This window comes from Microtus ochrogaster, chromosome X (genome assembly GCF_000317375.1).
Source record: "Microtus ochrogaster isolate Prairie Vole_2 chromosome X, MicOch1.0, whole genome shotgun sequence".
Lineage (NCBI taxonomy): Eukaryota > Metazoa > Chordata > Mammalia > Rodentia > Cricetidae > Microtus > Microtus ochrogaster.
The window spans coordinates 29470697-29494102 of NC_022026.1; the positions used below are offsets into that span (position 1 = coordinate 29470697).

General features: G+C 35.1%; 1 protein-coding gene across 1 annotated transcript in view; it reads left to right on the top strand.

Annotated features, from left to right (window-relative positions):
* Cfap47 (cilia and flagella associated protein 47) overlaps nucleotides 1-23406 on the top strand; it is an 84406-nt gene that overhangs the window by 44070 nt on the left and 16930 nt on the right. Inside the window, exons 18-22 of the mRNA XM_005358660.1 lie at nucleotides 2578-2700; nucleotides 3222-3353; nucleotides 5844-5921; nucleotides 9223-9367; nucleotides 20171-20265. Coding sequence (XP_005358717.1) covers nucleotides 2578-2700; nucleotides 3222-3353; nucleotides 5844-5921; nucleotides 9223-9367; nucleotides 20171-20265 — 573 coding nt within the window. The remainder of the gene's footprint in view (nucleotides 1-2577; nucleotides 2701-3221; nucleotides 3354-5843; nucleotides 5922-9222; nucleotides 9368-20170; nucleotides 20266-23406) is intronic.

Consider the following 23406-nt stretch of genomic DNA (forward strand, 5'->3'; position numbering starts at 1 on the left):
AATCGTCAAGTACTAATTAGTAATTTAGTATGGAAAAGATCATGTAATTTACATACAAAGAAACTAGGTGTTTTTTTTTTTACCATAGGATATGTTTTTTACAAAAAAAATGAAAGATGTGATGTATAACTAAGTCTCTTTCCACAGTATAACCAATGATGCTCTAACAACATGTCTTTTGGTAACCAAGAATGCATTTTGTTTATGATCCCAGCCAATGCTGTTAGAAATTTTAAACAACCCAAGTACTTTCACTGAATTCTTTATTTTATGAACATAGTGATCTCCTGTGTTTCATCTATGAAGGTGCTTGTAGCTTATACATATGAAACTCACCAATTTTAGGGATTGCAAGTGAGTCTCAGGACACAGTCGGGTCTTCCCTCAAATCCAAGCTTAAAATAAGCTGACTCCTCCTAAGTTTGTATATAAATCCCATATTATTTCTGAAACTTTTTCTTAAAGTAAAACACACATACATATATGTACAGATAATAAAAGTATATATCATTCAGCTTTGCAAAGTGATGCCTAGATCAAGAAATAGAATATGGTGGGCATAACAAAATAACAGCCTTTTCCCCAGGCCACCTTTCCCATAACCATATACCTCCCAAGGTTATTGCTTTCTTCATTTATGATAAATTAATTATGGCCTAAAATTTATGTCCACATAGTCAAACTGCATTATTGCATGTATGCCTTCCTGTTATAATTAGGTTTGTAGCACTAGTCTTTGCTGACACATTTGTTTGTAGATTACTCATTGTCCTCTTTGAAGAGTATTGGATTTGGGTGAATGTATTGTCATTTATGTTTACACAGCTAATTAGAAAATGTGTTCTTATAAATGTTTAATGTATTTCATTTCCATTATCGAAACTCTCTTTTAGTGAACAGATGCACAGTATTTATCTGTTTATGTAATTCTATCTAACAAGTTTAATATTGTACTTTTGCTCACATAGTCGACCTATGCCTATTTTTCACTAACATACAAAAATGACTAATTAAATATTATGGATTTGGCATTAAAGTAGATACTATTTATTGAGCAGCTACTATGTGTCAAGTGCAATGCTAACTTGTGTTTATTTACTGCCTCATCCTTATAAAATTCTGAGGCATTTAATGTATATATTTATATATGTTGTTAGTGGTGAAGAATTGAAAGACTATGGTGTTAAGTAATTAATAAAAGTTCACAAATGGTTTATTCCAGATCTAACTGCATCCACAGACTTTAATGTCACCCTCATTACTGAGATTTGTTTTATCTATTTCCTACCCCATGAGTGAATACTAATGAAATAACCAAACTATTAAATGAAAAAAAAAACCTATGGGATAATTAGATAAGGAAATAAAAGATAATTAATAGCAAATTGGGTCATTTCAGGTAAAACTTTTCAAGTTTACTCTGGAGAAAACAGGATGGAGGAACATTGAGTGTTTAAATAAAGTGATAATTAAGGTTTATCATATAGCTATAAAAATCTGATTTACTTTTATTTCTGTTTTAGGTTAGTTTGAAAGTTTATTATTCCACTTACAAAAACTATGTTTTAAAATAATTTTAAGAATGTACTAAAACCTTATATAACACTTTGTAATGCTATTATAGTCTAATGCAAAGTATACTCAACTCAATATTACTTGTACAAAATGCATTATAGTTATAGTTGGTGCCTGATTATTTACCTTTACTGTAAACTTGCAAAATGGCCATATATGAAAATATTATATGATTTATTAATTCTGTGAAATGTGTTTCTTGGAAGGAGGAGGAAAATTCCTGTGCCCATTCTCATGTAGGCCAAGTGCACATTATCTGTGTATTAAACGAAGCATGTCTTGGTGATTTCATTTTTAGTAACTTGTTTCCTGTATTTAGATGACCTTTGAATTCTGTTATGTAGCACAATAACATGTTGTACATAGCTGACCTAATGAGAGCCGAGAGCCTTTCAGTAATTTGTCAGAGTATCAATACATTTTTAGACTAGGCATTACCTGTGACATAGGGGATAGTGTCACTCTTCCCTCCATAAATTTGGATCATTTTGTGTGTGTGTGTGTGTGTGTGTGTGTGTGTGTGTGTGTGTTGTGGTGTGACTGTGGATCACACCCAGGGGTTCACACAAGTTAGAGAAGTATTCTACCAGTAAATTATTGACTTTGATGGAGTAATATTTAGATATTGTATTCTAATTTTCTTTGTATTAATTCATCAGTATCTACTTACCTTTTATATTTTTAAATTCTCCATAAAGTTAAATTTACAGTTATATGAATATATTTTTGTTACTTCTTCCATTACTTTTTTCTCTTTTCCAATGAGGAATATATGCCTTTATTTCTTTCTCATATTAAGACCTTTCCAAGCTATAAACAGAACATATGAGATCAATTCTTAAAATTATCTATTTATAGGTTTAAATGTGTATATGTATAGACACATGTATATATACATATATAGAGAGCTGATAAATGTTTACATTTACTTTTTTAAGCTAATAATTTGAATTGTTTTATTTGCTATTATTTTGATAATTTATCTCTTTCTTTTATTACCAGGTTGGACATACTAAAGTAACCTTTTTAGAGCCAAGAATACTGTTCAGTAATAGTCCTCAAGGTTTAACTACTTGGAGGAAAGCCATTCTTCACAATATAGGGCAAAATCATGCTTATTTTAAGGTAATGCAGAATTCTTGTCTCTTCTTATTTGGATCAAATCATAGAATGATTTGAATCAATTTGTTCCAAATTATAATGTAAAGATAGTACTTTACTATTTAGAAATGGATTCAAAGCAGTGATCAAGTTATTATAAGTAGATTTTCTGAGTACATTTTGTCAAGATTGTTCCACTTTCCCAATTTATAATTTTCCCTTTTTTTCGTATCATTTGATTTTATTAAAAGATAAAAAGCAAACAATGTTTTAAATATAATTACTTAGTAATGTTATGCTGCATAGTCAACTATGCCTTTTCTTTTCTTTTCACTTTGTAATCACGACTGTCATGGTAGCAACAAGGACTAGATGGAAGTAATTAGTTGTAGTTCAAATGATAAAGTCAAATTTTATTGCAAAATCACCTCATGTCTTATGCTCAGTGAGCCTCTTTGTAGGTAGTACTATAGATGCTTCTCTGTAAAGCTTTTGATATAATTCCTTTGTAAACAGTGTAGCAACTTACCAATTTTTAATTACAGGTTTGTGATCAAAGCCTTTTGCCTACCATTAATATTGTTCCATCAGAAGGAATAATCCCATTTGGGGGAATGACTGTTCTTAATATCTCCTCTACACCCACTGTGGCAGAAAAATTTGATACGAGAGCAAAGGTATATTTGTTCATTCTTTCTCTTTGCATTTGTATATGTGTTGCGGGAGGTCCTTCCACTCCTCCAGCCAATAGCCGCTGAGAGACCATCCTTCCGCTCCTCCAGCCAATATATATGTAAGTGTATATATATTTATATACATGTGTCTATGTATATATATGTAATATTTTATAAATATTTACAATAATGAGAACATTATAAAAATAATTATGTTTGTTATTAGAAAATGTACTTATTTAATCAATAATTAATGAAATTTTGAAGTATAACACTATGTAAATTAATTTTTTAAAAAATTTTGAATTAATCTAAATATGCAGGTTTTAGAGGTCTAAAAGTAGCAACTATAACTAAGTTATATATATATAAAAAAAGCTATTGATAACAGCGCTTGGAGAGAAGTTTCTGAGATTTTTTTAAAGAAATCTGGTAGCTGAAGTTTCCTCTAAGTTGAAATGAAAGCTACCAATCAGCATGAGTCACTTTGACATAAAAATTGAAAGATTTGCCGGGCGGTGGTGGCGCACGCCTTTAATCCCAGCACTCGGGAGGCAGAGACCAGCCTGGGTCTACAGAGCTAGTTCCAGGACAGGCTCCAAAGCCACAGAGAAACCCTGTCTCGAAAAACCAAAAAAAAAAAAAAAAATTTGAAAGATTTGACACATCCTCACTGTTCTCATAAAAACAGATGAATTTTTCTCCATGGCGTTAGGGAAATTAGGAAAAAGTAGTAATGGTATTGCAGTGGGCATTCAGATCTTCTGGCTCTTAGCATCTTTCTCTCTCCTCTACCGTGATGTTCCCTGGGCCTTAGGTTTAAGGGTTGTGTTGCAGATAGACACCCATGGTCAGTTGTTTTCTATATTTTAACCAGTTATAAATTTCTAGCATCGTCTACATCATCTGCTACAAAATAGCTTTTTAAAATGAAGGATGAAATATATTTGTCTCTGAGTTTTAACCTGAACATTTAGAAAGCACTTTGAATTGTTCTGGGTTAAGAAAGTGACCATAGTGGGTTGTTCTCTAGAGTCTATGACATTTCCATACGTGGGTAGTTGGTTTGTTTCCTAGTACCAGACACAAATTCATTCTATTAAGTGGGTCTTAAGTCGATCATTCCTGATACAGTAGTACCACTGTGCACTACTGAGGATATTTCCATTCAGGCCATTGTGGTATGTAGATGTCACAGCTGGATAGGACTGCTGTTTGCTTCTCTCTTTTTGCAGCTTGTATAGCACCTTGCAATAAGTATGAGAGCTAGTCCCCAGGGAGGAGGCTTCCTGGTCAGGTCCAGCTGAATTCTTTCAATGCTATAAACACAATGTGCGGTATCTTCAGCAATCAAATCTTACTGCCAAGATTTGGGAGGCAACCATGTTGTTTTGGAAGTTTTGTAGACTCTTTTCAACAACAATTCAAAGGGAATTTTACCGTGCTTGGATCTAGGTTTCTGTTATATTGTCTTTGTTTCCTGAGGAGAGCATTAGCATTATCATATATGTAATATAGATGACTACATATATATATATATCACATATGTAATAATCTGTATAAGAATATGTACATTACACACATATATTTGTGTGTGGGTGTATAGTATGTGTACTTTAATGCACAAATGTAAAATGTTTCTTTATGACTTTTTCAAACAATGTTATTTACCTCTGCTCTTTCCTTTCCTCTGTATTGCCCACTCCCTGCCCCAGTTAGAAACCACCCTCTAATTTTTCCTTTGTCCTTGTTTCTCTCTCCCTAGACAGAACTCCTTGCCCCTTTCCCCTACTCCTGAATGGTCTCATTAGACTTTCCTGTTCTTTGAAGTTATTTGACTTTTGTTTACTATCTTAATCTTCTTGTTGAAGACTCAATATTCAGGCAGGCTACAAGTCAGGTTTAATTATGCTGGCATTCAAATTTATGGACCCTCAAAGACAAAACATTGGCCCTTCTGGTTGTTAGTTTTCTGTACTTTGAAATTAAGTTTCTTGAGAGAGTTATGCCATAGTATACCAAATATTTAAAAAGAAGGTAGTATAATTAAGTACTACATTAGTTCTAAACAACAATTTTGACTTGTATTCATGGATACTGTGTCTATTAGCATATTTCTATGGAACAAAGTATTTATCATTCAACCATACTTTTGTTATTTTGAGCAATCTGTTGTTATTAGATAAGAAAAAATGAGTTACAGAGAATTATAGTCAGGTCTAGTCAAATACACATTACTCTCCCATTCAAATTCATAAGCTATTTGATTTCTAATGGTTGAACACTAAGTTTACAAGCAGTATCAACTTGCCAAAGAAGAAAAGTGCTAATAACTGTCATAATAAATAAGAATATGTATATATATATATACATTCACACACACACACATAATTTGCATTATAAAGTGCCATATGAGGGGACGTGGGAATTTTATGTATATATGACTATATTTTAATGTAATTTTTACAAGATTTTCTATTTCTTTTAAATCAGGTTGCTATTCATCATGCAAATATTATAGATCTTAGGGTTGGTGGATCTGTTGAAATTGCTGATGTTGAAATCTTACCTGTGAGTATGCCCTTGCTCCTTTGCTTAATTTATGGGTGTGATGGCGACGTGCTCCTAGTCAGTCCAGTTATGTTTATAGATACTTTTCTGTGTAGTAATTTTACATATATTAGTTAATACATGTATTATGTAACTGATGAAGCAGAGTACTGAAATTTTTAAGAATTAAACACTGAACTTAAGTGGGAGGAAACTGTCAGTAGTATTAAAATGGTTTCATTATATTCTCTTCCTTCATACGAGATGATCCTTCACCTCTAACCATCTGAAGTATTGGTTTAATTTGTCTGGCTTTAGGTTTTATGACAAAAAAGTGTTTGTTGTCTTTAATTGAATATTGTGTTTTCAATATTTATTTAGGTTGTATTAAACTAGTGGATTTTTTATCACTGTTGCATAAAGATTATTTATATGAACATACTATAATTAGTCTTCATTTCATTGTTCTTCCATCTATTTATTTCTGGCTCTTGTTGTAAGCGCTGTTACCATGTCAGGTCATATTAGGTACAAAGCTTCCTGGAATGTAGTATTTGTTCATGTTTTTCTTCACAAGACAATTCCCTTTTTTGCATTCTTTTGTTCCCTGCTTATTTGTTTTTTATAAAATTTATTTCTTTTATGTGTATGAGTGCCCTATCCACATGTATGACCTTATCCCAGAAGAGGGCATCAGATCCCACTATAGATGATTGTGAGCCACCATGTGGTTGCTGGGAATTTAATTCAGGATCTCTAGAAGAGCAGCCAGTGCTTTTATTTGCTGGACCATCTCTCCAGCCCCCACGAGATAATTTCTAAAATATCATATTACTTTCATTTCTATTGCTCCATTTTCCAGTGTGCCATAAGTTGTATCATGAGATGTAAAAGGTTCATCTAATGAGTATAACTAATGAGTTTAGATTCCTCACATAGTCTTAATTTTAATTTTATGACCTATACTGACATCACTTTTTCAAATTATTATCTATACATAAATAGTACCTGTTCTACAATTGATAGTGTGCATACTTACTGACACACACATATATATTCACACAGACAAACAACACAGGCGTACATACACATGTACATATACACACCTTTTTATTTTTTAAAATGAGCTCCAAAGGATATATTCTGATCCGTTTACCCAAAGAAGCCTTTATTAGGCATTCAAAAGAGGCCTTCATATTCTTCCATTGTGACATTTGTAAGATATTATCAACTTCTTATACTCAGATAGCCCTTTCACCATAAGCTATTATCCTATTATTTTAGATTATTTGCAACTTTTTGTCTTGCAATTGTTCCCCCATTACTTGGTGCCATTGTGATGCTAAGTTATAAAATACATTGATTATATAGCTTAACTGGCTGCCACAGTACCTCAGTGTCAGTCTGTACTTTAATTGTACAACAAAAATCCAATGTCAGGCTTTAGTTTTTGATTCCTATTGTTTGTTCAGTGATAAAAGCCTCTTCGGACTGGAGAGGGAGGGGGAGAGGAGTGGGGGGAGGGGGAGAGGAGTGAGAGGAGTGGGAGGGAAATGGGAGGCTGGGAGGAGGCGGAAATTTTTTTTCAATAAAAAATAAATTTAAAAAAAGCCTGAGATAAATAGATCAACAGGCATGCAGCTTATTTAAAATTGTGATGATTATTGAAGATGAAGAGCTGGAGGGGATGGGCCCAAGAAAACAAGGGCTTCTAAATCAACATGATCAACATAGAACTCACAGAGACCAAGACAGCATGCACAATGAGGGCCTGCCTTGTTCTGCAGCAGGTCCTTTGCGTATGTATCTTGGCTTCCAGTTTGTCGATTTTATTGCATTCTTTAGTGTGTGAACAAGTGGACCTCTGTTTTTTGGGCTTGTTCTTAGGCTTTTATATTTCTGTTTGCTTTGCCCAATTCTAATATTTTTGCCTTACTATAATTTAATTGTATTTTATTATTTCCTATAGAAATCATTTTGTTATCTAATAATAGTGGAGTAGATCCAGATGGGAGGGTATGTGCAGAGGAATTCATAGGAGCAGAAGGAAGGGAAACCATAATCAGGATGTATTGTGTGTTCCCTTCATTAAAAGGGAAAATGAAAAATTCAATACTATCTTTTCTTTCTATATAGTATACTCTATGGGAAATATTGAACATTGAGGATTTTATTACTCTATTTTCTCATGCTAAATCCATTTTGGGGCACACTACACATTACTATTAGTAGAATAATTTATATTAATTTATCTGTATTTATAAGTAAGTCCTTATTATTTTAAAATTTAAAAATAATTTACTCTCCAATTTTGGTGATTGTAACATTCACTAGGCTAATGTTGAAGGATTAAAAATTAGATACCAGTCTTGACGTTTTATGAAAATCATTTTTAAGTAATAGTGGTAACAACAGCAATAGGTTGATATTTTAAATGAAACAATTGTCTTTGATAGTAATTAAGTATTTCACACAATATTACAAAATTGTTGTCACTGTGTCCTTTTAATGTTCTGTGTGCTTCATTTGCTAAGGAATTGATCTTATAGTAACTCTGTAATGAGTCACATACTTGGTATATGAACGTGAGTTTATGTGCATTCAGTAAGCATCTAGTGTACATATAGACATGGATACACACAAGGACAAAAAGACATGTGCTTGTCTTTGAAAATGAATCCTGTTCTTAAATATAAGAATCAGATTTGCGAACAGATATTGTGATGTCACCAGGAAGATAAGCATAAGGAATAAGTCACCCTTACCACAGTGTAATTAATTGTGGTTTATTTGAGCTTTTTAGATAACTACATTTTGGAGAAGGGTCTTTCTGGCAGTAGAAACACCATGATTAAGGTTGGAATATCTAGTGTTAGTTTGAAATGCAAAATCAAAGTTTACTGAAATAATAAGTTTTAGAATGAGCAAAGAGCTTAGATGAGGCTAGAATATGGGACACTGAAGAACTTGGAAAACTTTGAGTACTGCCAATGAACTTGAACCTTGTCCTGTTGATGGTAGGAAATATAAATGAGGGAGTTTGTGACTCAGTTATTGAAGGGAAGCATTTTTGAAAATAAAAATCTAGAAACTATTGCATTTGACTATATACAATTATCAAACAGATACAATCTAGTAAAAAGGTTGAAGAACAAGTTTATCGGTGTTTGGTATTTTACATGTAAGATGTAGGGAAGAGAAAAATAAAAGTTTTATAGAAATACATTTGTCACCATGACAAATATCAAAATGCAAATTTGACTATACATATTTGTGAAACATCGTTCTACTTTCTAATTTTTATTTCCTTTTTTGATTTTAGAATGTATTTAATTTCAGTGGCACCTATGTTGGCACTACAGAAGTCATTCCATTTTTAATAAAAAACAAAGGTGTGACAAGGGCCAAAGTGGAGTTTAATCTAAAAGACTTCCCACTTTTTGCAATGGATTTTAAGGGGAATCCAGGTATATGTTTTATACTGCAATAATATAAAGTAAAGTAGTTTTAAAATGTCTAAGGTAAAATCATTAAAAACATATGGCAATGGCAGTTCAGTTATGTTCCATATTTGTTCTGATTTTATTAATTTAAGTATGTTGTATTATTAGAGCACTTTCACAGCATGATACATAGTTGTTTTTTATTAATTAGCTTCATATAGCAATTATGGCATATAAATTATTATGCTATAACTGAAAATATAATGGTTAATTTATGTTCTCAAAATTATATGCAGTCTTCTCTCTATGTTTACTCATGTCAGGAGTCATTATATTTATTTTGGCTTAAATGAAGTATATACTTTTATGAGTGTATTGTTTCTTTTTTTAATTCAGAAGTTAGTTACTAAGCCTTGTGGGGCAAATCTGATTTGAACTTATAAACAAAGTTTTATTAGAATATAGATGTATTTGGCTTTTTTCTTTTTGCAGCTTTTATGCTAAAAGGACAGAATTGAAGAGTTTGGTCAGAAATCATGTCCCACAAAGTATAGAGTATTTATTTGAACCCTTACAGAAAAAGTGTTTTTCCAATTGACTTAGTTAATTCTCCATCAGTAAATAGCTGATAAATCCCAATTTATACTAAACATTAGACTAAATCTATAAGGTAACTAAGACAATTTCTGTGATCTTAAGAAGTGAAAAGTAAGGTTATCTGTTAGAATCTCAGCAACAAGTAGATGATTCACTGAGGGGGTTTAACTAAAACGATCTTAGAAAATGAATTGTGTGTGGAGTCTAGGGCAGTATTAAGAGAAACAGAAAGTGAGTGGAAGCTGCTGTTATCTCTAATCCTGAAGGAACAAGAGGAAAAAGTACGTTGACAATCTAGGAGACTATGATATTATGTACAGTAAGGCAACGAATTAAGTTCTACAGTGACAAAGCAATGCAGCCTTTGGTAGAACTGCAACCAAGACTTGTGAAGGAGTAGAAGGATAAATATTTGACTTTTTCTCACTGCCTGCTTTGGACTATTTTTGCTGGTGCTTTCTATGGTGGAACTTAGTCAGGAGAAGTAGCAAGGAAGCTTTACTTATTGTTTTGGAGAAATCAAGATAAAGCAAAGAAATATGAATATTAGGTCAAGGTGACAAATGGTGGCTACATAAGTAAGTCAAAAATCAGATTTTTACCATATAACATGACTAATAATGCAAGACAGTTCCACCTATTGCGTTAAAGCAATATACATTGTTGAGAACATAGTCCAGCCTCAGCTATCAGAACATTGATACTTTACACATCTTAAGGAATTGAAAGAATATGAACAAGGATATATGTGAAGGAATGGGAGTAAAGTCCTAATAAGGAGTTACTGTCGTTCATAATTGGAACATGAAACCAAATTTATGAAGGTACTTTTCCAGATTCATTTTATTTTATGAGACAGGCTTATAGCCTGGCTGGCTTGGAATACCCTCTATAGATGAGGCTAGTCTCAAAGAGAGCCATCTGTCTCTGCCTCTCAGGTGTTGGGATTAAAGCCTTTGTGAACTTTTGTCGTAGACATTAAGCAGTACAATTACAGAATTTACGTGCAGGCAATGGCATAATTAGGCTTGGGTTTTTCTTATGGAGTTCAGTTGATAAGGTGCTGGGAGGAAGATAGGGAGATAGACGCAGTAGCCACAAGAGTGAGAAGTGGTCATAGCTCTGGACACAGGCAGGGGAACTTGCAATTGGAAGGAAGAGAGTACAAAACAGAGAAAAGAGGAATTACCTGACCTCATGATACAATAGATGCATGTATTGAGAATGAGGGGGAACTTCCAATCATCTCTGAATTTTAATTCTAAGATTCAGGTAGCTGAGAGTTCAGTTCTAAGAAGAAAATGCTGGAGTCAAATCATGATTAATTAGGCACTCTGTGTTTGAATATCTCATTTAGTTGTCCATGACAATTTAGAGTAGACTGTTTGGAATCTACATGAAATTTATGTTCATTTATTAAAATACATATGTTGAACCAAGTATTAGCCTTTTGACACTTTATCATGGGTACCCATGCCCCTTTGTTCCATTACTCAATTCTTCTTGACAATTTTTGGCAAGCTGCCTGGCAGAGTGCTTTACTTATAGTTGGTTTCCCTCTAGTTCAAAATTCTCTTCAAGGACACTAAGTTATCTTTTCGAATGCATTTCTGTTTCCAACCCTTTCTCCTTATACCTGTTCCACAGAGAATTGCATTCAAAGATTTGATCACATTTCTCTACTTAAAAAGCTCTATCAGTTTCCTTTTATCAATAGCAGTGTTTCAGAGCAACAGGCTGCACAAAGTAAACAAAGCACATTAGTTGATTTTAATAGGTAGTAACAATGAAACACTTTTAAAAACCATTCTGAAAATTTATCTTATAAATATTTTAACAGATAAATGACTATAATTTCCAGCTTATTGCTTTCCAACAAAATTCTTTAAATAATATTTGATAGAGTGACTTATGGGAAATGTAATGTTTACATACATTTATGTACAACTTGACCTTTGCTTTCTAGTTTCTGGTCAATGTAGTCACCATAGACTGTGTTTTGAACCCATACTATATCATACATCTCAATAGCACTGAATTTGCATTCTCCTAGAATAATACATACCCTGTCTCAATGCTCCTTGAGGTCTTACTGTATTTTTTGTCTTCTTTTCTTTTTTTATTATTAAAATTTTCCGCCTCCTCCCTGCCTCCCTTTTCCCTCCCCGCCTCCCTTTTCCCTCCTCCTCCCCCCACTCCCCACCCCCCACTTGCCTTCCCCTCCCTCTCCAGTTCAAAGAGCAGTCAGGGTTCCCTGCCCTGTGGGAAGTCCAAGGTCCTCCCCCCTCCATCCAGGTCTAGGAAGGTGAGCATCCAAACAGGCTAGGCTCCCACAAAGCCAGAACATGCAGTAGGATCAAAACCCAGTGCCATTGTCCTTGGCTTCTCATCAGGCCTCATTGTCTGCCATGTTCAGAGAGTCTGGTTTTAGCCCATGCTTTTTCAGTCCCAGTCCAGCTGGCCTTGGTGAGCTCCCAATAGATCAGCCCCACCGTCTCAGTGGGTGGGTGCGCCTTTTAAACTTGTTGCATCTTCTGTGTCCTATGGGTAATTGGTAGTCTCATTTGAACTGTTAAGTAGATGGAAATCTACTTGTTTTTTCTTTTTTACTTTACTATGAAAATAGCCAGATTTTTCCAGTTAGTAGAGGAATCTATGTACATGTTTTGTTTTTTGTTTTCACCTTAATAGTGTGCATATTCCGTAAGGTACAATACCATATTTATAATTTTAAATTTTAGTAAAGTTGTTTATTCTAGTACTAGGCACATAATTAATATGAGGACATGATCATGTAAAGAAAAATATACCAGAGAGCAACAGGAAATATTTATTTTATAATATTATATATATATATATGTGTGTGTGTGTGTGTGTGTGTGTGTGTGTAATAAATATTTGTTTAGCTAAACTACCTTATTTTGTAGTTATGTATCTGTCCTAGTTAGCTATTCTTTGATGTTTCATATTGGTATATTCTGTATATTTTCCCAGGCCAAAAAAGTTCTAGTGTTAGTATATAATCAATGGACTCATTTGTTCCATGGTTTGCCTATCATAACATAAGTAAGTGAATTTGAGTGAGAAGGATGGAGTAAGTTGCTGAATTTGATTTTCAGGTAGAGACAATTAAAATTTATTATTCCCGGATTAATGAGATAAATGTAATGAGCAAATTAGACTTTAAAAGAGTGTTTAGTATAAAGAAGAGTGGTTCTACTGAAATTCTCACTTGAACGTTTAGTAATTAGTTTCTGTGCAACAATTATATTTTTGCCTAATAGCTTTATTCTTTTCTGTGTACTTTATTTTTTTTTATTTTTTATTTTTTTGTGTACTTTATTTTTTACTGTTTTTATTGACCTATATATTTTTCTCCACTCCCCTCCCTTACTCTCTCCTCCCCTTCTACCCTCTTCCATGATCCTCACACTGTCAATTTACTCAGAAGATCTTGTCTTTTTCTACTTCCCTTGTAGAATAGATCCATGTATGTCTAACTTAGGTTCCTCTTTGTTGTCTAGGTTTTCTGGGATTATTATTTGTAGGCTGGTTTACTTTGCTTTATTTCTAAAACTCAATTATGAAGGAGGGAGTACATACGATATTTGTCTTTCTGGGTCTGGGTAACCTCACTCAACATGATGTTTTCTAGATCCATCCACTTGCCTGCAAATTTCAAGATGTCATTATTTTTTCTTCTGTGTAGTACTCAATTGTGTAAACCTACCACATCTTCCTTATCCACTCTTCAGTCGAGGAGCATTGAGGTTGTTTCCAGGTTCTCACTGCTAATGAACAAATGCTGCTACTATGAACATAGTTAAACACATGTCCTTGTAGTATTATTGAGCATCCTTTGGGTATATACCCAAAAGTGGTAGTGCTGGGTCTTGAGATACGTTGTTTCCTAATATTCTGAGAAATCGCCATACTGATTTCCAAGAAGGTTATACCAGTTTGCACTCCCACCAGCAGTGGAGGAGTGTTCCCTTTACCACACAACCTCCCCAGCATAATAGTTGTCATCAGTGTTTTTGATCTTGGCCATTCTGACAGGATTAAGATGTAATCTCAGAGTTGTTTTGATTTGCATTTCTCTGATGGCTAAGGATGTTGAGCACTTCCTAAGTGTCTTTCAACCATTTTAGATTCCTCTGTTGATAGTTCTGTTTGGGTCTGTACCCTACCTTTTTCTTGGATAATTTGTTCTTTTGATGTTCAATTTCTTGAGTTAATTGCTTATTTTGGAGATCAGCCTTCTGTTCAATGTGGGGTTTATAAAGATCTGTTCCCATTGTGTAGGCTGCCATTCTATCTTTTTGACCTTGTCCTTTGCTTTACAGAAGTTTCTCAGTTTCAGGAGGTCCCATGTTGCTCTCAGTCTATGTGTTATTGGGGTGCAATATAGTAAGTGATCTCCAGTGTCATTGCATTTAAGTGTACTTTTCACTTTCTCTTCTATTAAGTTTAGTGTGGTTGGTTTTATGTTGAGGTCTTTAATCCATTTGGACTTCAGTTTTGTGCATGGCAACAGATATGGATCTATTTTCATTCTTCATGTTGATATCCAGTTATGCCAACAACATTTGTTGAATATGCTTTTTTCCATTTTATATTTTTTGCTTCTTTGTCAAAACTCAGGTGTTTATAGGCATGGGGATTGATATCTGGATCTTTGATTCAGTTCCATTGGTACTCCTGTCTGTTTTTATGTCAATACCACAGTAGAGTTTGAAATCAGGGATTGTGATTCCTCCAGAAAGGATTGTTTTGGCTATCATGAGTTTTTTGTTTTTCCATATGAAGTTATATTGTTCTTTTGGAGTCTGTGAAGAATTTTGATGGATTTTGCTGGGCATTGCATTGAATCTCTAGATTGCTTTTGGTAAGATCGATATTTTTATTACGGTAATTCTATCTTCCTAAGAGTGATGTGTGATTCTGCTCTATATGCTATGAATATGTTTTATTGCCATTGCTTAATAAGGAAGCTGGTTTTTGCCAATGGCTCAACAGAAGATTACTGGGCTGTAAAAGATATATAAAAAGATCAGACTGAGTCAGTGAGACACCATGTAGTCACTGCAGGAGATAATTGTGCCTGAACCTTGCTGGTGAGGCAAAGCCACTTGGTCCTACACAGATTAACAGAAATGGATAAGAGCTTGCTAAACAGATGCTTAAGGTATTGGCCAAACAGTATTGTAAATAATACAGTTTCCGTGTGGTTATTTCGATTCTGAACTACCAGGAACAAATGGACAGGCCTTGATAACGTAAAAGCATAGAGGAATGCTATTTGTGGCTATTGTGAAGGGTGATGTTTCTCTGATTTCTTTCTCAGCCAATTTATCATCTGTGTAAAAGAGGGCTACTGTTTTCTTTTTTTTTTTTTTTGAGTTAATCTTGTATCCCACCACATTACAGAAAGTGTTCATGAGTTGAAGAAGTTCCTTGGTAGAGTATTTGGTGTTGCTTATGTAAACTATCATATCATCAGCAAATAGTGAGAATTTGACTGCTTCTTTTACGATTTTTTATTCCCTTGATCTCCTTTTGTTGTCTTACTGCTCTAGCTAACAGCTCAAGAACCATATGGAATAGATATGTAGAGAGTGGACAACCTTGTCTTACTCCTGATTTCAGTGGGATCAATTTGAGTTTCTCTCCATTTAGTTTGATGTTGGCAATTTGCATGCTGTATATTGCCTTTATTTTACTTAAGTATATTCCATGGTGGATGATTTTTGTGATGTGTTCTTGGAATAGGTTAACCAGTATTTATTGAATATTTTTGCATCAACGTTCATGAGTGGGATTGGTTTGTAATTCTCTTTCTTAGTAATGTCTTTGTATTGTTTGGGTATCAGGGTAATTGTAGCCTCATAAAAAGAGTTTGGCAATGTTCCTTCTGTTTCTATTTTGTGGAACAATTTGAGGAGTATTGGTATTAGTTCTTTGAAAATCTTGTAGAATTCTATGCTAAAGCCATTTGGTCCTGGGCTTTTTTTGCTTGGAAGGTTTTGATGACTCTATTTCTTTAGCAGTTATAGGCCTATTGAATTTGCTTATCTGGTCTTGATTTAATTTTGGAAAGTGGTATTTATAAAGAAATTGTCCATTTTAAATTTTTCAGTTTTGTGGAGTATAGGTTTTCAAAATATGTGCTCATGATTCTCTGGATTTTCCCCACGTTTGTTGTTATGTTACACTTTTCGTTTCTGATTTTGTTAATTTTGATATTCTCTCTGTGCCTTTTGGTTAGTTTGGATAAAAGTTGGTCTGATTTGTTGATTTTCTTTAAGAACCAATTCTTTGTCTCATTGGTTCTTTGTATTGTTTTCTTTGTTTCTATTTTGTTGATTTTAGCTCTCAATTTGATTATTTCCTGCTCTTGAGTGACTTTGCTTATTTTTGTTCTAGAGTTTTCAGGTGTTCTGTTAACTCACTAGTGCTAGATTTTTCCAGTTTGTTTATGTAGGCATTTAGTTCTATGAGCTTTCCTCTTAACACTGCTTTCATTGTGTCCCCAAAATTTTGGTATGTTGTGTGGTCATTTTTGTTGAATTTTAGGAAGTCTTTATTTTTTTTTTCTTTATTTTTTCTCTGACTTATTTGTGACTCAGGTGAGCATTGTTTACTTTCCATGTGTTTGTGGGCTTTTAAAAATTAGTGTTTCTGCTGAATTCTGATTATAAGACATGGTGATCCAGTAAGATACATGGTGTTATTACAACTTTTTTGTATCTTTTGAAGTTTGATTTGTTACCTAGTAAGTGACCAATTTTTGAGACGTTTCCATGAGCTGCTGAGAAGAAGGTATATTTTTTTATGTTTGGATGGAATGTTCTATAGATGTCTTAAAATCCAATTTGAGACGTAACATCTGTTAGTTCCCTTATTTCTCTGTTAAGTTTCTGTCTGGCAGACCTGGTTAGTGCTGATAGTGGGGTGTTAAAGTCTCTCACTATTAGTGTTTGGGGTTTAATGTGTGGTTTAAGCTTTAGTAGTGTTGGTTTTGTTTTGTTTTGTTTTCATATGACAGTGCCTGTGTATTTGAGGCACAGATGGTTAGTATTGAGATTTCCTCTTGATGGATTTTTCCTGTGACAAATATAAAATGTCTTCTTTTCCCCTTTTGATTGATTTTTTGTTTAAAGTCTATTTTGTTACATATTGGAATAGCTGCACCAGCTTGTTTCTTAGTTTTTTTAAAAAAATATTATTATTATTGTTTTTTGATTATTTTTTTATTATTATTATTATTATTATTGAAAAAAATTTCACCGCCTCCCATTTCACTCCCCCTCCTCCCACTCTTCTCCCTCTGTCCCCCCTTCTCTCCCCCTCCCTCTCCAGTCCAAAGAGCAGTCAGGGTTCCCTGCCCTGTGGAAAGTCCAAGGTCCTCCCCCCTCCATCCAGGTCTAAGAAGGTGAGCATCCAAACTGGCTAGGCTCCCACAAAGCCAGAACATGAGGTAGGATCAAAACCCAGTGCCATTGTCCTTGGCTTCTCATCAGGCCTCATTGTCTGCCATGTTCAGAGAGTCTGGTTTTATCCCATGCTTTTTCAGTCCCAGTCCAGCTGGCCTTGGTGAGCTCCCTTTAGATCAGCCCCACGGTCTCAGTGGGTGGGTACACCCCTCGCGGTCCTGATTTCCTTGCTCATGTTCTCCCTCCTTCTGCTCCTCATTTGGACTTGGGAGCTTATTCTGGTGCTCCAATGTGGGTCTCTGTCTCTATCTCCATCCATCGCCAGATGGAGGTTCTATGGTGATATGCAAGATATTCATCAGTATGGCTATAGGATAGGGCCATTTCAGGTTCCCTCTCCTCAGCTGTCCAAAGAACTTACTGGGTACATCGCCCTGGGCACCTGGGAGCCCCTCTAGGTTCAAGTCTCTTGCCAACCCTAAGATGGCTCCTTAATTAAGATATATACTTCCCTGCTCCCATATCCACCCTTCCTTTATGCCAACCATCCCATTTCCCCATCCTCCCCTTCTCACTTTTCTTTCCCCATCTCCCCTTACCCCCATCCCACCCCACCTCCAAGATCCCAATTTTTTGCCCGGCAATCTTGTCTACTTCCCATATCTAGAAGGATAACTATATGTTTTTCTTTGGGTTCACCTTCTTATTTAGCTTCTTTAGGATCACAAATTATAGACTTAATGTCCTTTATTTATGGCTAGAAACCAATTATGAGTGACTATATCCCATGTTCATCTTTTTGGGTGTGGCTTACCTCACTCAGGATAGTGTTTTCTATTTCCATCCATTTGCATGCAAAATTTAAGATGTCATTTTTTTTTTAACCACTGAGTAGTACTCTAATGTGTACACTTTCTTTATCCATTCTTTCATTGAAGGACATCTAGGCTGTTTCCAGGTTCTGGCTATTACAAATAATGCTACTATGAACATAGTTGAACAAATGCTTTTGTTATATGATAGGGCATCTCTTGGGTATATTCCCAAGAGTGGTATTGCTGGTTCCAGGGGTAGGTTGATCCCGAATTTCCTGAGAAATCGCCACACTGATTTCCAAAGTGGTTACACAACTTTGCACTCCCACCAGCAATGGATGAGGGTACCCCTTCCTCCACAGCCTCTCCAGCAAAGGCTATCATTGGTGTTTTTGATTTTAGCCATTCTGACAGGTGTAAGATGATATCTCAAAGTTGCGTTTTTGATTAGAAAATATTTTACTCTTAGATGATTTCCATCTTTGAGGTTGAGTTGTGTTTCTTGTATGCAGCAGATGGAGGGATTCTGTTTTTATATCCAATCTGTTATCCTGTTTCTTTTTATAGGTGAGTTGAACTCATTTATATTAAGGGATATTAATATTATATTACGGGGTATTGATAGTAGCTGCTAGTTCCTGTTATTTTAGTTTTCCTTGTTGGTAATGTGTGTGTGTTTTTCCTTCTTTGGGATTTTCAGCTGTGAGATTATGTATTATCTGTGTTTTTGTGGATGTAGCTGACTTCCTGGCATTGTGGTTTTCCTTCTAGTCTTTGTGTAGGGCTGGGTTTGTGGCTAGGTTTTTGTTAAATCTGGCTATGTTATGGAATATCTTGTTTTCCACCCATCTTTTCCTCTGATTGGTATAGGTGGGATCATGTCTCTGGTGATCAGTCTTCCAGGTGGCCCTGGATCCAAGGGTCAGATGGTTACTCCTTATTGTGGAGTCGGCGACTACAATTCCTGTCACACTGGAGGTCGCTCTGCAATTCCAGTGGTCATTCAGGCCTGCTCTCACAGAGGTCCCTTGCTTGGCCTACTTTTAAGGAGGTCACTGCCTCAGTCCTGGTCCTGTGGAGGTTGCTATCTCTGGGCTGCTCACATGGAGATCGCTGGCTAGGGCCTGGTCCTGCTTAGGTTGCTGGCCCAGGCTAGCACCCAGAGAGGTCACTGGCTTGGGCCTGCTCCGGTGGATACACCTGGCTAGTGCCTGGTACTGTGAAGGTCCTGGTTCTGGCCTGGTCCCGGCCTTCTCCCGCAGAAGTCACTGCCTTGGGCCTGCTCCCCAGGCATTTGCTCATATCTTTATTCTTGAAATAATCCCATTTTGACAAGAAGTTTTCTTTGGTGAAATTGTTTCCTTTTTATTATTTTGTTTTTGAATGACTAATATAATTTGAGACTCTACAATAGTAGGGTGTCAATAGTTAATACGAATGCATCTAATATACATATGTACATATGGATGTTTCTGAAATGAAATTTCAAGTGTTTCCTCAGAAATAAATGTTGGACCTTTCAATTAATTGATAGTCTTGAAAATTTTTGATTTTTCAGTTGATCAAATAAGACCTGGTTTGTCTTTGCTTCCCCTTCATTGCATAGTTCTTTTTTAGCTATTCTGAGACCAATGACTAAGTCAGTTCCTTTGACCTTGCTCTTTATTCCTTTCCACCTTCATCAGAATATTACTATATTTTTTCAACTTTGGAAGAATTTTATGATAATATTTTTATTATTTACTTTCTGATTCTATGTTGCATATTTTGATCCGAGGTTTGGTGTTATAAAGTTGGAATGAAGAATCATTGTTTACCGAAAAATTTTATCCAGCTTTACCCTTTGGTATTTCAGTAGTTGCCTTTTGATTGCTATGAATATAATGACTACATCTTCAGGGTTCACATTAAATAATATCACTATATCACACACACATGCATATACGTAGATAGGCTTATATTGTTTTATTCTTTTATAGGAGAGTCCAAAAATACTGATGCTCCTTATATGTATGCCATAGAGGTAGAGGAAGGCACATCTGTGGAATGTGGCATAGCATTTTCTCCTGTAGAAGTAAGTTCAGTTTTCTGTTACTCATGTTATGGAATACAAGTGGGATTACAGATTTGCTATTTTAGGAATCGATTAGATATCATCTAAGTTTTGCTTTGACTTGGTATTATTCTAATACGTGACTATACATAGCTATAACTTTAAATTAAGTAATCAGTAAATATATCTAATTCATGGTGAACTATGATTAGATTGTCTTTGCTGTACTTACTACAAAATTTGAAGTATGGTATGTGGTAAAGAAATAATAGGGTTCAACTAATGAGAAAACCACTTATATTCAAGCTACCTTGTGATTTATAATTGGTTTTGAAGGTTATTCTTGGAATCATTATCTGAAATCCCCCAAAATGGTATGAGCAATTAAAAGATGTCGTTTCTATGATGCTTAGTAAATATCGGTCCCTTCATGCCCAATGATATTTTTAAATTGGAAAAACCTTCAATACAAATGAAAGAATCTTTATTAGAGTGTGACTGTAAAAAATGGGTATCTCTGGCTAAATTTAATAAGTTGTAGTTTGCTTTTTTCTAATTTCTGAAATAGAAATGATAAGGAGACTTTTTATTTAAAAGAATTGTTTCTTATTTGGTTTGGTGTTTTACCTCCACTTATGTTTGTGTGTGAATGTCAGATCTTGGAGTTACATACAGTTGTTAGCTACTATATGGGTGCTGGGAATTGAACCCAGGACCTCTGGAAGAGCAATCAATATGCTCTTAACTGCTGTGTCATCTCTCCAGCCTCTGGGAGCTTCTTTTTGTCAATCATAGTTTAATATTTATACGTCAAAAGTAAAACAAAATAAAACAAATAAACAAGAAGCAATATTGTCAAATTACTTGTACCAGTAAGTACGGAAAATGATTTACTAAGTGAATGCAATACAAATTGCCCCCACCCCTCCACCTCCGCCATCTACCTTGGCATGTCTGCTGGTGTTGTCATTATGTGGGTCATGTTTAGGCAGATACATTGTTTAGATATCATGAATGCTATTTGCCTTATATCTAGAAACACTATTTAACAGCCATACAAGTTCGCTGACACTCAAAATCTTCCTAACATCCGTATTCCCTGAGCCTTAGGTATTGTGGTGGCCTTGTAGATGTACCAATTGTGAGAATGGTCACCCCATTGTCACTTATTCTCTGAATGTCTACAAACTGTGGCTCATTTTAGTTGCCTACATCTGATGCAAAAGGCTTCTTTGATGAGGGGTAAACATCATTATGCTCATCTTTGGGTATAAGGATAAATATTTTAAATATAGTTATACATTATATTGTCTTAGGAAACGGCACTTATAGGTTTGCTTCTAGATCTTATGACCTCTCTTGCCATGGGTACTTGTGTAATTTGCATTACCAGACAGGAATTCACTCCTATTAAACCTACCTTAAGTCCAATTGGAGAGCTGTTTATTACCTCCTTGAAAATAGTGCCTCTCTTGCATCATTGGGAATCAAACTGGTCTAGTCTTTGTTGTGGTTTAGTAGACTTTACCTCTGGATGGGACTATTGATTACTTTTCTCCCTTAGCAGCTTTTATAGCATCTTTTCCTATTATAAGAAGTAGCCCTCAGGGAGGAGACATCCAGCTCAGTTCCAGCTCCATTCCTTCAGATTCTGTGTCAAGTGTGCTCTGTCTTCAGCAATAGTTTCTTACCTTTAAGTTATGGGAAGGAACCAAGGGCAATAACAATCACTTATGTTATTTTGGGAGTGTCTTGGATAGCCCCTAGCCAACAACTTGAGACGAGTTTCTCCTTACCTTGAATTCAATTTTCTTTTAGTATATGGTTCTTAGGAGAAGTGTTGTAGCTCCCCCCCCCCGCATGTGTGATGTTAATGTTTTCATTTGTATACTCATACATACGCACATATGTATTTTTAAATACACTTATAAAACAGTTTCTTTATGATATTTTCAAACTTCCTACTTCCTAATATTAGTTAAGGGAGATCACTCATGGGGACTAGAGAGATGATCTGTTCAGGAGTTTATAGTACTTGTTGCTTTTGCTGAAGAAACCAGTTCAGTTATTCTCAACACACATGATGGCTCCTAAACATCTTTAATTCAAGTGCTAGGGCATCCAGCACACCCTTCTGGCTTCTAGTGACACCCAACACACAGGTGATACACATACATACATGCAGAATAAACATTCATACACATAAAATAAAGAAGTATAAATAATTTAAGAAGGAAGATGACTCATTCAATCCGGAGTTCAATATGAGAAATAGCTATATTGATTTCTGTAGTAGCTATGTTTTCATTTTCAGCCGCAGTGCAAGACTGTTCCCCTTGTTCATCCTTGCAAGCATGATCTGTCACTTAGCTATTTGGCAGATGTAAGATGCAATCTCAAAGTATTTGCATTTCATTGATGACTAAGGATTTTGAACATTTCTTTGTGTTTCTTAGACTTTTGCAATCCTTTTATTGAGAATTTTCTGTTTAGATCTGTACCCCATTTTTAATTGGATTATTTGATTTTTTGATGTCTAGTTTTTGAGCTCTTTATATATTTTGCCTATTGGTTTTCTCTCAGATGTAGTTAGTAAAAATCATTTCCCCTTTTGCAGGCTGCTGCTTTGTCCAAATGTTAGTATCCTTCACCTTAGAGAAGCTTTTCAGTTTCGTAAGGTCCCTTTTGTAATTGTTGATATTATTGCCTGCACTGTCAGTGTTTTCTTTTAAAACTAAGTCTTCTCCTGTGCCAATACACTCAAGGCTGTTCCTTATTTTCTCTTCTGATAAGTTCAATATATCTGGTTTTATGTTGAGGTGTTTGATACATTTGGACTTTTGTTTGGGGCAGGGAAACAAATATGTATCTAGTTGTGTTCTTCTACATGGCAATATCCAGTTTGACCAGCATCATTTGTTAGCGATGCTGACTTTTATCCAGTGTGTATTTCTAGCTTCTTTCTGAATACTCAGGTGTTCATGTGTGTGCGGATTTATGTCTAGGCACCTTTTTCAGCTGGCAGATCACATCCTGCTTCCTCTGTGGTTTGCACAGGACTGGGAGGATTCAATTTCCTCCTTCCCAGAATTCTCCTGTTCTCATTGCATCACCTCTACTTCCTGTCTGATTTTCCTGCCTATACATCCTGCCTGGCCAATC